We start from the raw sequence: 19912 nt of genomic DNA, 5'->3' as shown, positions 1-19912 counted from the left end.
CCTTTTTTGAGGGAGTGGCCTGAAGAATAGGCCACATGGAGAGTAGCTGACACATTTTTAAAACCCAACTGTTGCTCCGCGATGCTTCATCTTCATCGGGTGCACACTGTGCGCACTGTTGCTTAGGACTTTCACTACAGAATATGTCCCAGGCCAGGACTGTTCCCTGTCCCTTAGGGTTCCTGGGACCCAGCTGGAGGCCTAGAGAAGCTTGGGCAGGGCGGGCAAAGCCTGTTTGCTGGAGCAGGGCAGAGGTGGTACTGTTGGTGGCATTCTGCTTCAGCAAGTTCTCAGCACCTGAATGGCTCAATCAGGAGGCCTCCGTGTCCCTTCCAGAAGGATGTGGCAATGTGCACTCCAATTAGCCCCGCCAAGCTTACGCCATGGCTGCCTCTGAAGCGGTAGCCCTGCAGCTCCACACCATTTTCTCTCTTTCTCTAAATTTTCTTGAGTTGACTTCTAGCTCGTCTGCTGAGAGGCTGTTTTTCTATTTGTATGTCACATAAATGAAAGCCCAGTTTTTAGCATTTTCCCCTAACAATAGCACTTTTCCAGACCCACTGGGGAAGCCCCTTTGAGACCTGCTAAGACCCCTCAGTTCTGCTAAGAACTGTTATAGGAGGGGTTGCCAGGAACTCCCTCCCAAGGGTGTGTTCACTCTCAGTTACAGGGTCCTGGTCCTCAGATCCAGGCCAACACCTGCAGGGATGCTTGTCTCCCCAGCTTGGCAAAACAATCCAAGGGGCAAACAGAATTTCGGCTCAAAATGGGAAAGCAGTGTCTAATAGATAGAACAATGTATTTTGTGCAGAAGTAAGCTCTCCGTGACTCTGTATTGTCAAGTGGGTCCCAGGGAGGCTCTGAAGGAAGACCTTGAGCTCTGAACATTGGGTTAATAGGTTGAGGGTGGCGGTGGGGGTAGCGACAGACTTCTGGAATGAGTGACTGCAAGAGCACACCATCCGAGCTTAAGTGAGGCGCTCCCTGTTTAATGCCTCTGCCCTATCCCCTGTTTCTGCTGGATGTTACTTTTCAGAAAAGTAGTTTATTGAAAAATACAATACAAAAGTTTAGCTATATTAACACAGTACCTACTAAGGGCCAGGCACTGTTAAATACTTTACGCTCACCAGCTGCTAATACTCTCACTCCCCTTTGACGTGGATACTGCTGTTAATTTCTAGATGAGGAAGCTAAGATAGGAAGAGGCCACAGGACTTGTCCTGCATTGTGGTCCTGGGATTCAGACCCTCGCATAGATCTCAAGCCTCCCCACCACACTGCGGCCTCTCAGCTGTCCCTTGGATCTCAGGAATAGTGACCTCAGTCAAAGGCTTGAGAAAAGAGGGTCTGAGCCAGCACATCTCAAATGGTTGACCTTGGACACCACCTGGGAGCTTGTTAGAAATGCAGAATCACAGCTCCACCCCTGACCTCCTATATCAGAATATGCATTTTCACAAGATCCCCAGGTGAATCATGTGCAATTTAAATTTGAGACGCTCAGGGTTCCAGTGTCACTCTTCTATATGGTCCAGGTCTTTCATTTATACTATAGCTCCCTTCCCACAGTTGAGGTGGGGGGAGGGGGAGGGAACAATGAACAGACTTTTAAAACATGAAATCATCTCTCATGCTCTTACTGCTTTAACAAATTCCTCTCAGGTATTTGTTACCTCTCAGGTAACAAATTCCTCCTTCAGGTATTTTGTTCAGTCCTCATCAGAGTCCTGATTTGTGCTGACAGGGAAAGAGACTCAGGCTAGTGGAGGTGGAGATGGTACAGCAAGGAGGAGGGCAGTGGAGACAGTGGTGGGGTCCACTGGGGACCAGGCCGGGTCCGCACCCCTGCTGCTCTTGCTGCTGCTCCCTGCTCCCCCGCCTCTAGCCCTGTTGGCTTCCCTCCTCTTTGGAGCATAACAAAGGGTGGCTCCCCCACCAGGAGAGCCCTGATATGTCCCTGAACGTGACAGTCCCTCCAGCCACCGCCAATGTTATTAATTTTTAAAACAAACTTCCTGATTGAGGTCTGGCTGCCTCTAAATTGTCTCTACAAGGAGACTGTGTACTAATTAACCCATAGAAACAATCAATGATGTACCTTTTTCAAGTTTCAGGGTGATTAGAATATGAAAATGAAGAGCACAATGGTGCAGATGTTTTAAAATCACAGCAGACAGCAATTAGTGACACGGAAACCAGCTGCTTATCTCTCCAGATAAAGCCTCTTAATAGGGAATTACACTGGAGGAGTCATTACCCAGATGGATCTCACATGATTTACAGAGGAGGCGGGGCAGCGTTAACTGATTTGTGAGCAGGTTCTTGTCAAGCTTCCTTCTTACCTCAAGGAAGGTGGATTTGTGGCTGGGGTGGAGGGGGACTTCACCTTTCTACCTGTTGGCCCAGGTCAGGGAAGCCACCAAGGATGAGGAAAGGAGAGAATGGGGCCTGCAAGAAGCCACAGGCACCTGTCTCCTTGATTCAGGCTCCATTGTTTTGGGATCAACTCCCTCAGCTGTCCCTGAGCAAAGGGGAGAGTGAGGCCTGGGGAAGGGGAAACACTGAGTTGTTGGCTGCCTAGGTGTTCATTGGAAAGAAAGTGTCACTAAGTTCTGCTGAGTGGCTTTGGGGTGTGAGTGTGCATGTGATATAGAGAGCTCTTAGTAATCTTTGTTTGATGTATTTTCTCTCCTTCTTTTACATAATTGAGGTAAAATTTACATATTCTGAAATGTATACATCTTAAGTGTACAGTTCAAAGAGTTTTTGACAAATGTATACAGCTGTGTAACTCACACTCTTATCCTGATACAAAATATGGGTATTACCCCCAGAAACTTTCCTCCTACCCTTTCCCACTCCCACCCAACCTTTAAGCAACCACTTTTCTGATTACTATCATAATAGATTAGTTTTACCTGTTCTAGAACTTTATGCAATGAAATCATACAGTATGTACGTTTTTGGAGTCTGGCTTTTTTCACTCAGCATAATTTCATGTGTGTGACTTATCCATATTGTGGAATATATCCATACATTGTTCTTTGTATTGATGAGTTTGTGTGTTCTTCTGTTGATTGACACCTACGCTGTTTCCAGGTGCTTTCTACTCTGAATAAGCTGCTGTAAAGTTTCTGTAAAAGTCTGTTTGTGGATACATGTTCTCATCTCTTGGGTAAATACACAGGAGTGGAATTGCTGGGTCATAGTGTATATTTAGCTTTAAAAGACATCACAGGGAGATCAGCTCGGTGCTTTGTGACCACCTAGAGGGGTGGGATGGGGGGGTAGGAGGGAAAGGCAAGAGGGAGGAGATATGGGGATATATGTATATGTATAGCTGATTCACTTTGTTATAAAGCAGAAACTAACACACCATTGTAAAGCAATTATACTCCAGTAAAGATGTAAATAAATAAATAAGACATGGCCAAAACAGCTTCCAAAGTAGTACCATTTTGTGCTACCTCCAGCAATGGATGAGAGTTGAGAGTTTCAATTGTTCATACCCTTATCAGTGCTGGTTATCTTCAATATTTTTAATATTAGCTATCCTACTTGGTGTTCAGTGGTATCTCATGGTGGTTTTAATTGGCATTTTCTTGCTGACAAACGATGTTTGAGGACATTGGCATGTGCTCCCTATCCACCCCTACTTTTGTGATTCAGCATATTTTGGTGAAGGTGTTTTGCAGTTGTGTGAGGTTAAGTTCATTGAGAACATTGATCAAATCTTCTGTATATTTTTTCTAATTTTTTTTTTAGTCAATTTGCTCTAGCAATTACTGAAAGAAGAGTGTTAAAATCCCTTTGTGTCATTGGCTATGTCTTTCTTTAATTCTCTTAGTTTTCATTTCAAGCATTTGATCCAAGTATATGTTACGAGATGCAAACAAATTTAGGATTATTGTTTCTTGATGAATTGACTCTCTTATTTTGAAATGTCCCTAGTGCCTCTGGTAATACTCTTTGTTCTGAAGCCCATCTTGCACTATATTAATTCACTCCAGCATTCTAAGATTTGGTGTTTGTGTGGTATGTCTTTTCCCATCCTTTTAAGCTGTCTTTATCTTTGTATACGGTTGGTCAAAAAGTTAAATCGGGTTTTTCATGTTACGAAAGACCCAAACGAACCTTTTGGCCAACCCAATATTAATTGTGTATCTCTTGTAAACAACATATAGTTATGTCTTACTTTTTTATTCAGTTTGACAATCTACCACCTGCTTTTTGGTTTGGCTTTGCCTTCTGTTGTTCATTTGTTGGGGGGGAGGGGTTGTTTAGTATATTTAGAGTTAATTACCTATATTGTTGAGCTTAAGTCTACCATGTTACTATATGTTTTCTGTTTTTCCCATCTATCTTCATTCTTTTTTCTCCTTTTCTACCCTCTTTGGACAAATCAAGCCTTTTTAGTGTTCCGTGTGTTTCCTTCTATTGGCATTTTAGATATACAACTTTGTTTTATTTTTAGTGGTTGCTCTGGTGATTACAGTATGCACCCTTAAAGTATCACATCTACTTTAATCTAATATTACATCTCTTCAAATATAAGCACGTTACAAGTGTATACTTCCATATACCTTCTCTTGCTCTTTGTTTTATTACTGTACATTTTATTTCTATAAATGTCATAAGCTTCATGATACACTGTTGTTATTTCCACTTTAAGCAGTCAGTTGCCTTTTGAAGATTTTAAGACCGAGAATAAGATGTTGTATATATGCCCACATATTTACCATTTCCATGTTCTTCATTCATTCATGTAGATCTGAGTTTCTATCTGGTGTTATTTCGCTTTAGGCTAAAGAACTTCCTTTTACATTTCTTGTAATTCAGGTCTACCAGCAGTGAATTCCCTCACTTTTTATTTATCTGAAAATATCTTTATTTTGCCTTCATATATGAAGAATGTTTTCATAGGATAGAGAAATTTAAGTTGACTTTATTTTCATTTTAGTACTTTAAAGATATTATTTCATTGTCTTCTGGCTTGATTTTTATTGATAAAAATCAGACATTGTTTTTGTCACTATTTCCCTGTATATAATGTGTCTTATTTCTCTGGCTGCTTTTAACATTTTCTCTTTGGACTTCATCAATTTGTTTACAATGTACTTAGATGTAGTTTTTTTGTGTGCTTATTCTGCTTGGGATTCGTTGAGATTCTTAGCTATGTGAATCCACATGCATTATTCTCTCTTCTCTACTGGCATTCTAATTATATGTATGTTAGACCACTTGATACTTTTCTATAGGTCACTGAAGTGCTGTTTGTTTGTTTGTTTGTTTTTTAATCTCCCTCTCCCACCCTACTCACCCCTCAATTTGGATAATTTCTGCTGTCTTTTCTTCATGTTCTCCGAGCTTCTCTTCTACTGTGTCTTGTATGCTTATATTAAGCCCATCAAGAGAATTTTTCATTTCAGATATTGTATTATTCCAATTTAGAATTTCATTTTGTTATTTTGGTATAGTTGCCATCTCTGTGCTGAGATTTCCCGTATGTTCATCAGTTATTCCCATTTTTTCCTTACTACTTGACCATCTTTATAATGGCTGTTTTGAGGGCCTTGGATCTATATCTACCCTCCTGGGTATGCGTCATATTTGCTTCAGTGTTTGTCTAATAATTCTTTGTTTGTTTTCCTTTGAAGAGTTTTACTTTTGTTCTGATTGGTAGTTAATTTACTGGCAGATTTGCTTTATCTTATTAAGGATTCTTTTTAGACTTTGCTAGCTTTTATGCTAGGGCTTGAGTAATCCTACTCTTAAGGAGTACCAATTCTGGGATATCAACTGACCGTCTGGGATATTTATTAAAGTCTCCCCATTCTGGCTAGTCAGAAATCCAACACTGCCCAATATTTTGTGACCTTAGGACTCTATGTTCAGCTTATAGCCCCCAGTAGCAAATATCTGCTATGCTTCGTGGAATCTTGCCCTCAAGTGCAGATTAAAGTTTGGCCAAAGATATAGGGTATTTCTATTAAGGTTTCTAGGATTCTTTTTCTACATATCTCCCTCTTCTCAGGTGCCCTGTCCCCCAAGTTCTAGTCCCCTCGAAAGTCTCAAACTATAATCTCTGTTTCCTCTACCCAGTGAAATTACAGTTCTCTGGATTCCACTTCCCTGTGCCCAGGTTTAGAAAGTTCTCCTGGGCAGAAAACTAGGGATATGGCAGAGCCTCTTAAGTTTCCTTCTATCTAGAATCACGGCCCATATTACCTGTTGCTCAAAGCCTGAAAATAGTTGTTTCATGTATTTCATAGTTTTATGTTTATTTCCATAGAAAAGTTAAGTCTAATACCTATTAATACCATTATGGTTGGAACCAAGTCCGCAATCATTAATTATGCAGAATTACTGTGTACTCAAGGAAGCATATGATAGTGCCTCTGTATTTGTGTAAGCTGTTATCACCCCCAATAAAAGGAGTGCTTTAATATCACTCACAGTCCCCAAACAGCAAATCAGGAATTGTTCCTATGGGAACCACACTAAGGTAACTTCCCAGGGCAATTCATGTGACAGGAAATGAGGACTGTATATATGTAACTGGAAACTTCATGTCCATTTAGGGGCTTTTCTGTGTTCCATTGTCTTAGTCTGTTTGGGCTGCTATAACGGAATACCATAGACTGAGTGCCTTGTAAAAACAGAAATTTATTTCTCACAGTTCTGGAGGCTGGGAATTCCAAGAGCGAGGCGTTGGCAGATTCAGTGTCTGGCAAGAGCCTGCGTCCTCGTTCATAGATGGCTGTCTTCTCTCTGTGTGCTCACATGGTGAAGGACAAGTGAGCTCTCTGGGGTCTCTTTTATTATAAGAGCATTAACCCCATTCATGAAGTCTCCGCCCTCATGATCTAATCACATTGTGCTCCCATAGGCCTCACTTCCTAATACCATGACACTGGGAGTTAGGATTTCAACGTATGAATTTTGAAAGGACACAGACATTCATGGAATTCTGTGGAATCACAGGATCATAAAGCCATGGTTCAAATAGGGTACTTAGTGACATTCTTCTCTACCTACCATTAGCAAATGCAGGAACGAACTGGGCTGAGGAGAGATGCTTTGAGAGCAAGTTCAATGGAAGCTGGCATGTGCATTCCTCCTATTCATGAGCCTAAATGGTAATTTTCAGTCTTTTCTTAAGTGACAGAACCATCTCTCTCCACCTCCTTTCTCTTTAATGAAATCCTTTGCAAGGCTGCTCTGTTCAATTGGGGGTTAAAAGAATGGAGCTTCTCAGTTGCCCAATCCACTGGCTACAGTTCAGAAATGTCTTTACAAAATCCTAGGACTCTGTGGAACACATTTGAAAACCACTGAGCTGGAACATCTCCTGATAATATCAGAGCCTCTTTAGTCCCTAACCCAGACCCCTGTCTTTGATATAATCCAGTGGTTCTCAACTCTGTCTGCACATTGGGATAACTGAGAGCTTTGAAAAATGTACTACTGTTCAGGTCCCACCTCTAGAATGTTGACTTAATTGGTCTGGATCAGATCCCAGCTATGGTGTTCTTTATGAAGCTTCCTGGATGATTCTAACATGCAGCCAGGGTTGAGAACCTTTAATCAGACAGTGTGTGGTTGCATTCCTTTTCTCCCACACTCAGCTCTTGCTCAGGCTTGAGCACTTGCTTCAAGACTCAGGGGTGGAATGCCAAGATTCCCCAGAACTCTGGGGATTGGCTTGGATAGTTGGGGAAATAGAAATCCCAGGGTGGGAGGTCACGAACCCCTGCATGCCTAGTTCTTTCTGGAAGGACAGTATTTTCATCCACCCATATAACTGACCTCTGCCCACCATGCAGTGTACTTGGAAAACCTAAACAGAGGATGGACTGTGTTAGAGTTTCTTACTATGTAAATTACAAAGAGTTCAGAGAGCAAAACAGGAATACTCAGTGGTGCCAAATTACATATCCTAACAGGTCTGTGGTGTTTTGCTCTGCATATTTACCACCAAAAAGTGCTGTGAATGTCACAGCAACCACGGAAGAGCCCCACCCCAGAGGAATTATGGTGTTAAAACATTAGATAAGTGGTTTTACAACTCAATTATATATCAGAATTATCTGGGGAGCATGTTAAAATGCACATTCCTTGGTCCCACCCTGGGAGATGGCAAATGAGCCTATCTGCAGTGGGGCCTAGGAATCTGTATTAGTAACCAGTACCTTAGGTGGCTCTGATACAGGGATCTAGGACCACATCTCGAGAAGTACCAGGTGCCAAAATAAGAGATAAAGCTCCCCTCATTCCTTCATACCCAGGCACATTTTCCTGTTCACATAAAGCAAAATATCCCACAAACAGTAAATTTAAATTATTGCTGTCAAAAGTAGCACAAACACAGCTAACCCAAAAGAGTAGTTTATCATCCACAAAGTCATGCTTGATTTTTGATTTTTGATATGATTTTTCTCAGACCCAAATCGTCATGTCGTCCTCTCATTGTGACAAAACTTGCTTTAGATAAGCCTGAGATAAGGCTGGGTGACTTCCTTTCTTCCATTTTCACAGACTTTTAAGTTTTTATGCAGTGATTTAATGCTTGTTTTTAAAATTATGTAAAAATAAAGTGCTTTTTAAAAAGAAATCTGACTTGTACAAAATTTAGATTCTGTATAAGCCAATTTATACGTTGGTTGTGGGGGAGGAGATAGTTATCTACTTTACAAAATAATTCTTCACATTACAGAAGGACTTCCTTCCATACACACATTCTGTAGGAGAGAAATCTGTCTAGTGTTTTGAGAATGGTGTTTCCCTGATGAATATTTGGCCTAGGCTCAAGGTGCATGGAAAGCACTGCTCTTATAAAAAGTAAGCCATACCTTCAGAATTGACTGTGAGTTCCACAATCAATCAATTTGTGGGGATGGGGAAGCAGCCAAGATGAAACTGGAGGGAAGGGGGCAGCACACAACCTTAGAAAGAATGACATAGCCAAAGGACATGACATGAACTGATTAGAACCAACTGGGTCCAAGATGGCAGACAGGTCGACTTCCACTAGACCTTGAGCCTCAGTATACACTCATTGTAACACATCAGCAAGGTAAATGACACACCCACAGGCACCATGACAGTTTCAAGGCCAACCATAAGGATCAAAAAGTGGGTGGTGGCCCAATTCCTAGAAATCCCCGCCCCTTCCCCAAATAGCTGGAATACTCCTCCCACTCATTAGCCTATGAAATTACCCGCTCCTGTAAAAACTGACAACCCCATACCCTGGTGCCTTTCTCACCTTCTGAGACGGCCCACACTCTGTCTGTGGAGTGTGTTTCTCTCTAAATAAATCCACCTCTTACCGATCACTTTGTCTCTCACTGAATTCTTTCTGCGATGAGATATCAAGAATCTGAGCTTCTTAAGTCCTGAAACCAGGTGTGTGATCTCAGTTGGAAGATCGTGGGTTTTGGCCAGGTTCGAGTCCCAGCCATGTGGGTTCAAGCCCTAATCAGGGTTTTGGCCAGGTTCAAGTCCTGGCCGCATGGGTTCAAGTCCCAGTCTGGATTTAGGCTGGGTTCGAATCCCAGCATGTGGGTTCAAGTCCCAATCTGAGGTGCACAGTTTCAAAGAGATGTGCTGAGCTTGACGGTATTAAAAGCCTTCCATAAAAATAATCTGGCCCAATGTAGTATTCCCTTATTTGCTAACCGTTTCAGAGATAGCCCTGCTGAGGGCTGAGGGTAGTATAAAGTCCATAGAAGATTCAGGTCTGATCCTCCAGAAAAATCTAAAGGGGAAATGGAAACAAGTGCTATGTGGGTTAATAAGGCCCCAAGTCAAAGCCCCCTATATGGAATAATATCCCCAGACCTCTGGAGAAGGATGGGAGGGAGAGCTCGCTTGCCCTTGCATTGAGCCGGGAGCCTGTTTTGCGATGTCTGGCTCTGTCTCAATGGAGTAAGTGCTCAGTTCTCAGTGAAGGGCATATTGGAACTGACAGTCTCACCATTGTGTATATAATCTGTCATGGCTGACAGATGAAGAAATGGGATTTTGTGAAATGCAACGAGATATAGCCATCAGCCACTGCTGGAAGGAAGCCTTGTTCTTCTGGACCCCTTAAAAAGCACTCATTCTCAGTCCTCTTTGCCCCTTCACTGCAGCCGTCTGAGCGCTGGGTTTAAAGCACCATTTCCCCCCCATTACTGCTGATCTTTTGTTGTGCTTCCCTTTTGTCCACCCTGCCCTTTGATTGCCAAGCTCTCCCAGCAGGGCAAATTGCAGCTGAAATGGTAGAAACAATGGGATCAGGCAGTGTCCAGATGGAGGCACTGGGAACCAGGCATGCTTAACTGCTTACTTTCAGCTGGTCTGCCCTGAGTGTAAGTGAGCAGGCCCCACCTTTCAATTGCCAGAGTGAAATCCACCCTCCTGACAGTCACATGGGCTTCCCCAGAAGCAGGGTTAATTGGAAAATGAAACAATTAATGGGAGATGAGAAAGAACTAACAGTAAAAATTGCGCTGAAGGGGAGTTACCTTGCAAGTGCCTTTAGTCCTTAAGTATTTGGGAACAATCTTTTGTTCAACATGTAATGCATCTGAGCCCTCCAGTTTCATCATGAGCCATTATGAAATGAGTGATTGGTGGCTTATTGTCTTTTGTGTGCAGCCATATATTTTGTCATGGTAATAGGCATCTTAAATATTATTTTGTTTGTTCGTTCAACAAACATTTATTGAGAACTTTCTGGGTGGTTTGCTTTGTAATAGATACTGGAGATAAAAGGATAAATGAGTGTGTCTGACCTCAAAGTACTTACAGTCTAGGAGAGAGAGACAGAAAAGTATACAAATAAATGGCACATCGCATTACAAGGATTGTGATAGATGTATTCATGAGAGACAATGGTGCATGCAGAAGGAATGGCATAAGAAATTAGGCTGAAGGAGGTAACAGTGTCTGCAGACAATATGTTGCAATATGCAGGTCATTAATCTCACTAATGACAAAATGGAATACCCATAGTAAAGCAGATGTTCCTTCATTTATTCAATAACTGTTTATTGAGTGCCTACTATTTGCCAGGCACTGTACTTGGTATCTCTGTGATGGTGTATACAGGCTAGAAAGGGAGACAGGCATTAATTCAATTAGTACAAAAATCAAATGTAAATTTAAAACTATGATAAGTACAACAAAGATGAGATACATGGTTTCATGAAAACTTACAATAGGAGTATTTCTATAAGGTAGGGGGCCTCACTAGGATTGAGCTGAGATTAGAACATAAAGGAAAGTTAATGAAGGACTCTGCTAGTTGCCAAGAGTAAGATGGAGCAATAGGGAAAAACTGATGGGAATTAGAGGTGAAGATTCCAGCTTTACCACGAAGCCCCTCAGTGGACTTCAGTATACAGATCTGGAAAAGTGGAGAGGGGTTGATGACAAGGGTAGAGGTGAGAGGTGAGTGCTGTTTTGTCCAGGTCCAAAATAACTTAAACCTTTTGTCCTACAGTTTTTATTAAGTACTACCACTAACTCTCTAGAATGTTCTAGTGTGAGCAACCAATTATTTTGTCACCCAAAGAAGTGGGAAATTTTGTTTCCAAGCCCTCTTCTAGCCTGTCATCCTGTGAGTATACACATAGTGCCAGCTAAAATCCAAAGCATAAATGACAAATTAACAAAGCCCTGACTCATAAAAGATAAGTAGGATTTACTATTTTATGCCATGAATAAGATTTCTCTATTTTTGCCAAAAATGAGATAGAGCCTATGTCCACGGCAGTAATACCTAGCGGCCAAAGTCAAGTGTCAGGATTAGTTCTCTAGATGATGATGGCAGTGTCTCTACTATAAACTGCAAGGTGAAGAAAAAATTAAATACTTTTTTTTCTTAATTTTCTCCTGCGCACTTAACAGGCCAGGGGAAGCTCTCTCATGATTCTTAAAAAATATGCTTCAATATTGGAAGTATAAACAGGATTTCACAAAATCAGGGAGGCAGAAAATAACGCTAGGGATTCCAGGAACTGGTGTGAATGAAACCCTGGTTGCTTTACTATATTGAATTTTACCCATAATTCTTTCTGCCATCTGCATTTTGACTCTTACCAGGGACAATAAGAAATGTTTTCTAATAAAGCGTAAATCCTATAGCATCAATGGCAAAAGACAGAGAAGAGATAGGTGATAGATATATAGCTAGCTAGCTAGCCAGCTAGATAGACACATACAGTACATACATACATAGACAGGTAAACAGACAGATACATATTATAGGTTAAAACTTCCTAAATTCACTAAGCCATTATCATATACTTCTTAGTTGGGATATTATCAAAGCTTTCTTAATTTACTAATATTTTCCCTTTAACAAATCTTAGGGAAATACATCCTCTGTGTATAAAACAGGACTTATAATAAGCTTTAAAGACTGCTTTCTTTGTACTGGTAGCCTGGCTTAAACTCTATCTGGAACAATGTGAACATATCTATATTAAAAATAGCTTAATATCTCAAAACAGTGTGTTCACTATCCATTCCCTTTGTGAGTTTATAGACGTTTGATATGTTGTGTCTCTAGCACACGTTCTGCCTTTGCTGGCCGAAGAGTTAGTCTAAGGAAGGTGCAAAGTCTGAAGACGTTCATGTAGAGCCAATGTAGGGAAAAACACAGCTGACAAAGTCCAATGGAGTGATCTTGAATGATAATTATTTTTTTTTCCTGGCACATTTGTCCGGGAGACTTGTTTCCTTTTTTTTTCTTTTTTTTCTTTTTTTTCTTTTTCCAAGGTTCCTTTTGAGAATATCCACGCGTTTTCTCAAGAGAGTAGTCAGGGCCTAATGTGGGCTTAAGGATGTCTTAGCAGGCTCACTCCCAAACACGCACCACTCCTAGAGTCGGCAGAGATTTGAGGGCTCTTCCATGTTTCTTTGCTTCTTTTCGTTTCTTCTCTATGCCCTTGACTGGCCCACTTTTCCCCACGCAGTCATCAAACTTCCCCCCCCCTTAATTCCTCAACTTGTGCTTTTTCTCTTTGTTGCAGTGGTTCCTAATGAGTTGCTTGTTTGAGTGCAGAGATGCTGAACTCCAGGATAAACTCCAAACAGAAATGAACTGCAGTAGGCAGAAGCAAGGGAAAGATGTGTGTTTGAGAAGAAGCTGGGGCAAAAATAAGCTGCAGCTGGAGTTAGGGAAACGCGTGCAGGGAGTCTGGAAGTTCAGATGCTCTCCTGAACTCTGCCACCTTGGGCAGGACTCTTCATGGCTAAAGTTTTAGCGTCTTCATTTGGAAAATAGAAGCATTGGACTGAGGGACCTTTAGGGCCCCTCCTGACTCTAAACAGTTCTTATTCTGAGATTGCATTAAACCAAGATAGGTTAAAGTTCCTGTTATCTAGGGAGAGAAAGACAGCGATTATATAGCATCCTTATTAATGTTCAAAATCAACACAATGTATTTTTACTAAAGAAATTGAAAAAAACCTTCACAAAGCATTCTGGAATTAAAGGTGTCTGTTTCCAACTTTTGAATAATTAAGCCTTTTGACATTAAATTTTAAATAGTTTCACCGTGCTGATCTTTGTTTCTCTCTCTCTCCTTCTCCACTCCACCCACCCTTAGGCTTACGAGCGGCCACAGAAACACTCAGCTCTCCATTATGACCCAGGCCTCCCACAGGACTTCACCGGTGACACCTTAAAACCAAAGCACCAGCAAAAAAGCAGCAGCCAGAACCACGTGGACTGGTCCACCAACTCTGACAATGGACCTGCCACTCAGAATTGCTTCATCAGTACAGAGTCTGGCAGAGAAACTGCAAGCACCAGCAAGATCCCAGCTCTTGAGCCCCTGGCTTCCTTTGCAAAGGCCCAGGGTAAGAAAGGCAGTGCAGGGAGCACATGGAGTCAGTTGTCCAACAGTAGCAAAGATCTGCTCTTGGGAGGTGTGGTTTCATCTCCAAGCAACCACAGCTCACCAGCTCCACCCAGCAGCTCTGCTGAGTGCAGTGGGCTCCAGCCCTTGGTAGATCAAGATGGAGGAGGTGCAAAGGAGCCCCCAGAACCACCTACTACTATAGGCAGCAAGAAAAAGTCCAGTAAAAAAGATGTGATAAGTCAAACCATACCAAACTCAGACCTAGACTGGGTCAAGAATGCTCAGAAAGCATTTGACAATACAGAAGGGAAACGGGAAGGCTACTCTGCAGATAATGCCCAAGAGGCATCACCAGTCAGGCAGAATGTGAGTTCCGTCAGTAATCCTGAAAATGACTCAAGCCATGTCCGGATTACTATCCCTATCAAGGCACCCTGCCTAGATCCAAGCAGCCATAAGAGGAAAAAGAGACAGTCCATCAAAGCAGTGGTGGAAAAGATCATGCCAGAGAAAGCCCTGGCTTCTGGAATCACTATGAGCAGCGAAGTAGTTAATAGGATACTTTCCAACCCCGAGGGTAATAAGAAAGATCCCCGTGTCCCTAAGTTGGGTAAAATGATAGAGAACGAGTCCCCCTCAGCTGGCCTTGAAACTGGTGGAAATGCTGAGAAGGTTGTCCCTGGAGGTGTATCTAAGCAGCGGAAGCCACCCATGGTCGTGACACCTCCAACATGCACAGATCACTCTCCAAGAAAGCTGCCAGAAATCCAGCACCCCAAATTCGCTGCAAAACGGAGGTGGACGTGCAGCAAACCAAAACCCACCAGTCTCCTTCGGGAGGCAGTCATGGCCACCTCCGATAAACTGATGGTGGAACCGCCATCTGCTTACCCCATAACCCCGTCCAGCCCTCTGTACACCAACACAGACAGTCTTACTGTGATCACGCCGGTAAAAAAGAAGCGGGGACGACCAAAGAAGCAGCCTTTGCTCACGGTTGAGACGATTCATGAGGGGACCTCCACCAGTCCAGTCAGTCCCATCAGCCGGGAATTTCCTGGAACCAAGAAAAGAAAGAGACGACGTAGTTTAGCTAAGTTGGCCCAATTAGTGCCAGGAGAGGACAAACCCATGAGTGAGATGAAATTTCACAAAAAAGTTGGAAAGCTTGGGGTGTTAGATAAGAAGACCATCAAAACTATCAATAAGATGAAAACACTCAAAAGGAAAAATATCTTGAACCAGATCTTGTCCTGCTCCAGCAGCATTGCGCTGAAGGCCAAAGCTCCCCCAGAGACCAGCCCTGGGGCAGCAGCAATCGAGAGCAAATTGGGCAAGCAGATAAATGTCAGTAAGAGGGGCACCATCTACATTGGCAAGAAGAGGGGCAGGAAGCCAAGGGCAGAGCTGCCACCCCCATCCGAAGAACCCAAAACAGCCATCAAGCACCCGAGGCCAGTTTCTAGCCAGCCGGATGTTCCCGTCGTGCCTTCCAACTTTCAGTCACTTGTGGCGTCTTCACCAGCAGCTATGCACCCACTTTCGACACAGTTAGGTGGGTCCAATGGCAACCTGAGCCCCGCCAGCACTGAAACCAACTTTTCAGAGTTGAAAACTATGCCAAATCTCCAGCCCATCAGTGCTCTTCCAACCAAAACCCAAAAGGGAATCCATAGTGGGACCTGGAAGCTGTCTCCACCCAGGCTGATGGCCAACTCCCCTTCACACCTTTGCGAGATCGGGTCACTCAAGGAGATAACACTGTCCCCTGTGAGCGAGTCCCACAGTGAGGAGACGATCCCGAGTGACAGTGGCATTGGGACAGACAACAACAGCACGTCTGACCAAGCAGAGAAGAGTTCCGAATCCCGACGGAGGTACTCTTTTGATTTCTGCTCCCTGGACAACCCGGAGGCCATCCCATCTGACACCAGCACAAAGAACCGGCATGGCCACCGGCAGAAGCATCTCATCGTGGACAACTTTCTGGCCCACGAAAGCCTCAAGAAGCCAAAGCACAAGAGGAAACGGAAAAGCCTGCAAAACCGTGATGATCTCCAGTTTCTGGCAGACCTGGAAGAGCTCATCACCAAGTTCCAAGTGTTCAGGATCTCTCACCGGAGTTATACTTTTTACCATGAGAATCCATATCCCAGCATTTTTCGGATTAATTTTGATCACTATTACCCGGTGCCATATATCCAGTATGACCCGTTGCTCTATCTTCGTAGGACTTCAGACTTAAAGTCAAAGAAGAAGCGTGGTAGGCCTGCAAAAACCAATGACACCATGACAAAGGTGCCTTTTTTACAAGGGTTCAGCTACCCTATTCCCAGTGGAAGTTACTATGCACCCTATGGAATGCCTTACACATCAATGCCTATGATGAACCTTGGTTATTACAGTCAGTACCCAGCTCCTCTGTACCTGTCGCACACGCTCGGAGCAGCGTCCCCATTCATGAGGCCAACAGTGCCACCACCTCAGTTTCACACAAGCTCCCATGTGAAGATGTCTGGTACGGCTAAGCATAAAGCAAAGCATGGAGTGCACCTGCAGGGGCCCGTGGGCATGGGCCTCGGTGACAGGCAGCCATCCCTGAATCCTCCCAAGGTGGGCAGTGCCGGTCTGTCCAGTGGTCGGCTCCACAAGAGGAAACACAAACATAAGCATAAGCACAAGGAAGACCGGCTCCTGGGGACCCACGACAACCTGAGTGGTCTCTTTGCAGGCAAAGCCACAGGCTTCTCCAGCCACATCCTGAGCGAACGGCTGAGCAGTGCAGACAAAGAGCTCTCCCTTGTGAGTGAGAAAAACAAGCATAAGGAGAAGCAGAAGTACCAGCACAGTGAAGCCAGCCACAAAGCGTCCAAGAACAACTTTGAAGTGGACACCCTGTCTACGCTGTCACTTTCTGATGCCCAGCATTGGACGCAGGCCAAGGACAAAGGTGACTTGAGCAGCGAGCCTGTGGACTCGTGCACAAAACGGTACTCTGGCAATGGCGGGGACGGCAGCAGCGCAAGACCAGAGAGCCTGGATGTGTTCAGTGAGATGAACCCTCCGAACGACAAGTGGGACAGTGATGTGAGTGGGAGTAAAAGGAGGAGCTATGAAGGCTTTGGGACGTACAGGGAAAAGGACATCCAAGCCTTCAAGATGAACCGCAAGGAGAGAAGTTCCTATGACTCCTCCTTATCTCCAGGTAAGGCCGAGTTTTCTTCAAACTTGGACTGTCTTGTTACTTGGTTGCTGGGCACTGCCCTGCAGCAGTCCGCCATCTTTGGCACGTTGGGTTCACTAGTTTGCAGAGAGGTAGAAACCAAATGAAAACAGGTCTCCTTGCAAATGTGAGTCTGCTGCACATTTTATGCATTGTTTAATCAGTTATTTTCTGTCTTTCCTCTCTTGGAGCCATTGCCTGAGAACTGTGGGCCCAGAGGCAGCCCCAGTAGCTGCCAAGACTACAACCATACCCACTACCTTTATGCTTTTAATTAAAGATGCTATGCCTAAGTCTTCATCTGACCTGATGGTACATTTGCTAGTTGGATAAAACCTCTAAAACTCTCTAGGAATACCAACAAGATCCCAAGAAAGTCAACGTTGGATGGGAATGAGTATCTAGTTTACCTGACATGCTAGCTCTAGAAGTCACACATCCTAGGTTGAAACATCTACAGTAGAGCCATTGGAAGCTGATGACCAGTGAATCTTGAAGTCTACCTGATAAGGAAGCCACAGACCAAAGCCATGTTGTCCTCTTTTTGGCATCTGATAAGCAGCTCTTGGTAGACCCCTAAAGTGCAGCCCTGACCTGTCATTTCCCTGCATAAAGGTGAGGGTGGGCGGAACCAGACTGAAAGGTGCTGTGAGCCTCCTGCCTCTGCTGGAACCTACTGCTGTGTCTCTTTGCATATCCACTGGGGATGGGATTTGCCCACTAATCTCTAAACTGAAGTGCTGGTGGCTACTAGGAAGAGCTCATTCCTTGTCAGTTGCTGGGAGAATTTCCTTGCTAACCTGCCCACCCACATAAACCTTCCTTGCCATGGAAGCCTCACACTTCTGCATAAATATCCCTTTGTCCATGTCCACACATCACACAGATGATAAAAGACTCCTGTAGAACAGAGTAGTTATTTACTAGGAAAAAGGTAGAAACTCCTTTCTTAGGAGCTGCAGAAGCTAAAAGGATTCCTCGTGCTCTCCCTGCCCCCAAACAGTACAAACCCTCTGGCCAAAGCCTGGTTTAAAGGACTGATTACCCCTGATAAGCTTTGGGTGCACTATTTCACCTCTGTTTATGATGTGTATCCCTTGTTTGTCTTCTCCCTTCATGCAGAGTCCATAATTAGTGAAGGTGAAGAGGTCTGTTCATGAGGATTTAGAGACATTTTCTAGGCCAGCAGATTTCGAAAAGAAATATGTTTTGATGATGGCCATTCTGACTGGCTTGAGGTGATACCTCATTGTAGTTTTGATCTGCATTTCTCTAATAATTAGTGATGTTGAGCATCTTTTCATGTGCCTCTTGGCCATCTCTATGTCTTCCTTGGTGAAATGTCTATTTAGGTCCTCTGCCAGTTTTTTAACTGGATTGTTTGTTTTTTTGATATTGAGTTCCATGAGCTGTTTGTATATTTTGGAGATTAATCTTTTGTCTGTTGTTTCATTTGCAAATATTTTCTCCCATTCTGAGGGTTGTCTTTTTGTCTTGTTTATGGTTTCCTTTCTAGAGGGTTGGGATAGGGAGGGTGGGAGGGAGGCTCAAGAGGGAGGGGATATGGGGACATGTGTATGCATATGGCTGATTCACTTTGGTGTACAACAGAAACTAACACAGTATTGTGAAGCAATTGTACTCCAATAAAGATCTATTAGGAAAGGAAGGAAGGAAGGAAGGAAGGAAGGAAGGAAGGGAGAGAGAAAGGAAGAAAGAGAAGGAAGGAAGGAAGGAAAGGAAGAAAGAAAGAAAGGAAAGGGAGAGAAAGAAAGAAGGAAAGAAAGGAAAGAGAGAGAGAGAAAGAAAGGAAAGAGAGAGAAAGAGAGAGAGAAAGAAAGAAAGAAAGAAAGAAAGATATGATTATGAGTTAGAAGCTACTTAAATATTGCTCCAAGTCACCCCCAGCTCTGAGTTGCTGTCGTGGTAGATGATCTCCTTGGTTAATGAAGAGACCAATTAGCAGTCATGTTTCCTGCACTTGCTAAGGTGATAAATGGCCCACACTTCATGTCTGCACAAGTGGATGTGCTCTTCTGGGTTTCCCCATTTCTGATCATCAGACTTTGTTGAAGGTGTTTGTTTTTTGTGCAAAGCCTAAATTAAGCCCACATGGACAGGAGTTGCTAAAAGATTAAACTTTAACATGAGAAGTACTGTTGCTTTCTCTTTCAGTGTGGTGGAATTTATCCATAGAACCAGAACTATCCATGACAGAAGGCATTCTTATTTCTATTTTCTTGGCATTGTTTAGCTAGAAAACAATGGTGGTATGTTATTGCTGAGAACCTACAAGCAAGAATTGTAAGTTAACAGACCTGAGAAACAAGGTCTCAGAAGCTAAAACCAGCCATTGTTGCCATTAGGGTTCTCAGCAGTCTTACTGGGACTTCTGCATGTCTGGACCGTATTACATTTGGGTTCTGGTTGAATTTTGCCAGCTAGGGGTTCATCCGGTCACTGTGTCTCTGAGGGCGGCCACACTCTAGCCATACAAAATTCCTTGTGTTTGCATTCACAAGGTGGTCGTTACTTCATTTAAAATTCTCCCTCCCCTTCCCCAGCTTACTTGTTTTGCAGCCATCCACAGAAAGCTGGATTCAGCCTAGGAATTGAGTACTGCACCCAACTCTGTTATGACCTTAGGCATGGTATCCTATCTCTCTGGGGTACTATCTGCCCATCTGTAACTCAGAGAGTTGGGCCAGACCTCTTTTGTATGGCATGTTTGCCATTTTACATGTATTTCTTATAACATCCTTCCTGCAATCTTAGAAGAGAAATATTTTCATTCCCATTTTATGGATTAGCACACTGAGGCTCAGAG

The 19912-nt window shown here is 43.3% G+C and overlaps 1 protein-coding gene across 4 annotated transcripts in view; it reads left to right on the top strand.

Moving 5' to 3' along the window:
- Positions 1-19912, top strand: part of SETBP1 (SET binding protein 1) — a 377483-nt gene that overhangs the window by 249190 nt on the left and 108381 nt on the right. For 3 of the 4 annotated variants that reach the window (XM_079942758.1, XM_079942756.1, XM_079942757.1), the window contains exon 4: positions 13608-17067. In XM_079942758.1, the coding sequence (XP_079798884.1) occupies positions 13608-17067 (3460 nt within the window). Of the gene's footprint in view, positions 1-13607; positions 18451-19912 lie in introns of those variants that run through there. The other variant, XM_079942759.1, reaches the window with a different exon arrangement.

The sequence above is a fragment of the Stenella coeruleoalba genome (assembly GCF_951394435.1).
Source record: "Stenella coeruleoalba genome assembly, chromosome: 14".
Taxonomy (NCBI): Eukaryota; Metazoa; Chordata; class Mammalia; order Artiodactyla; family Delphinidae; genus Stenella; species Stenella coeruleoalba.
The sequence above is the reverse complement of the archived record's forward strand: the minus strand, read 5'-3'. Positions and strand labels throughout refer to the sequence as shown.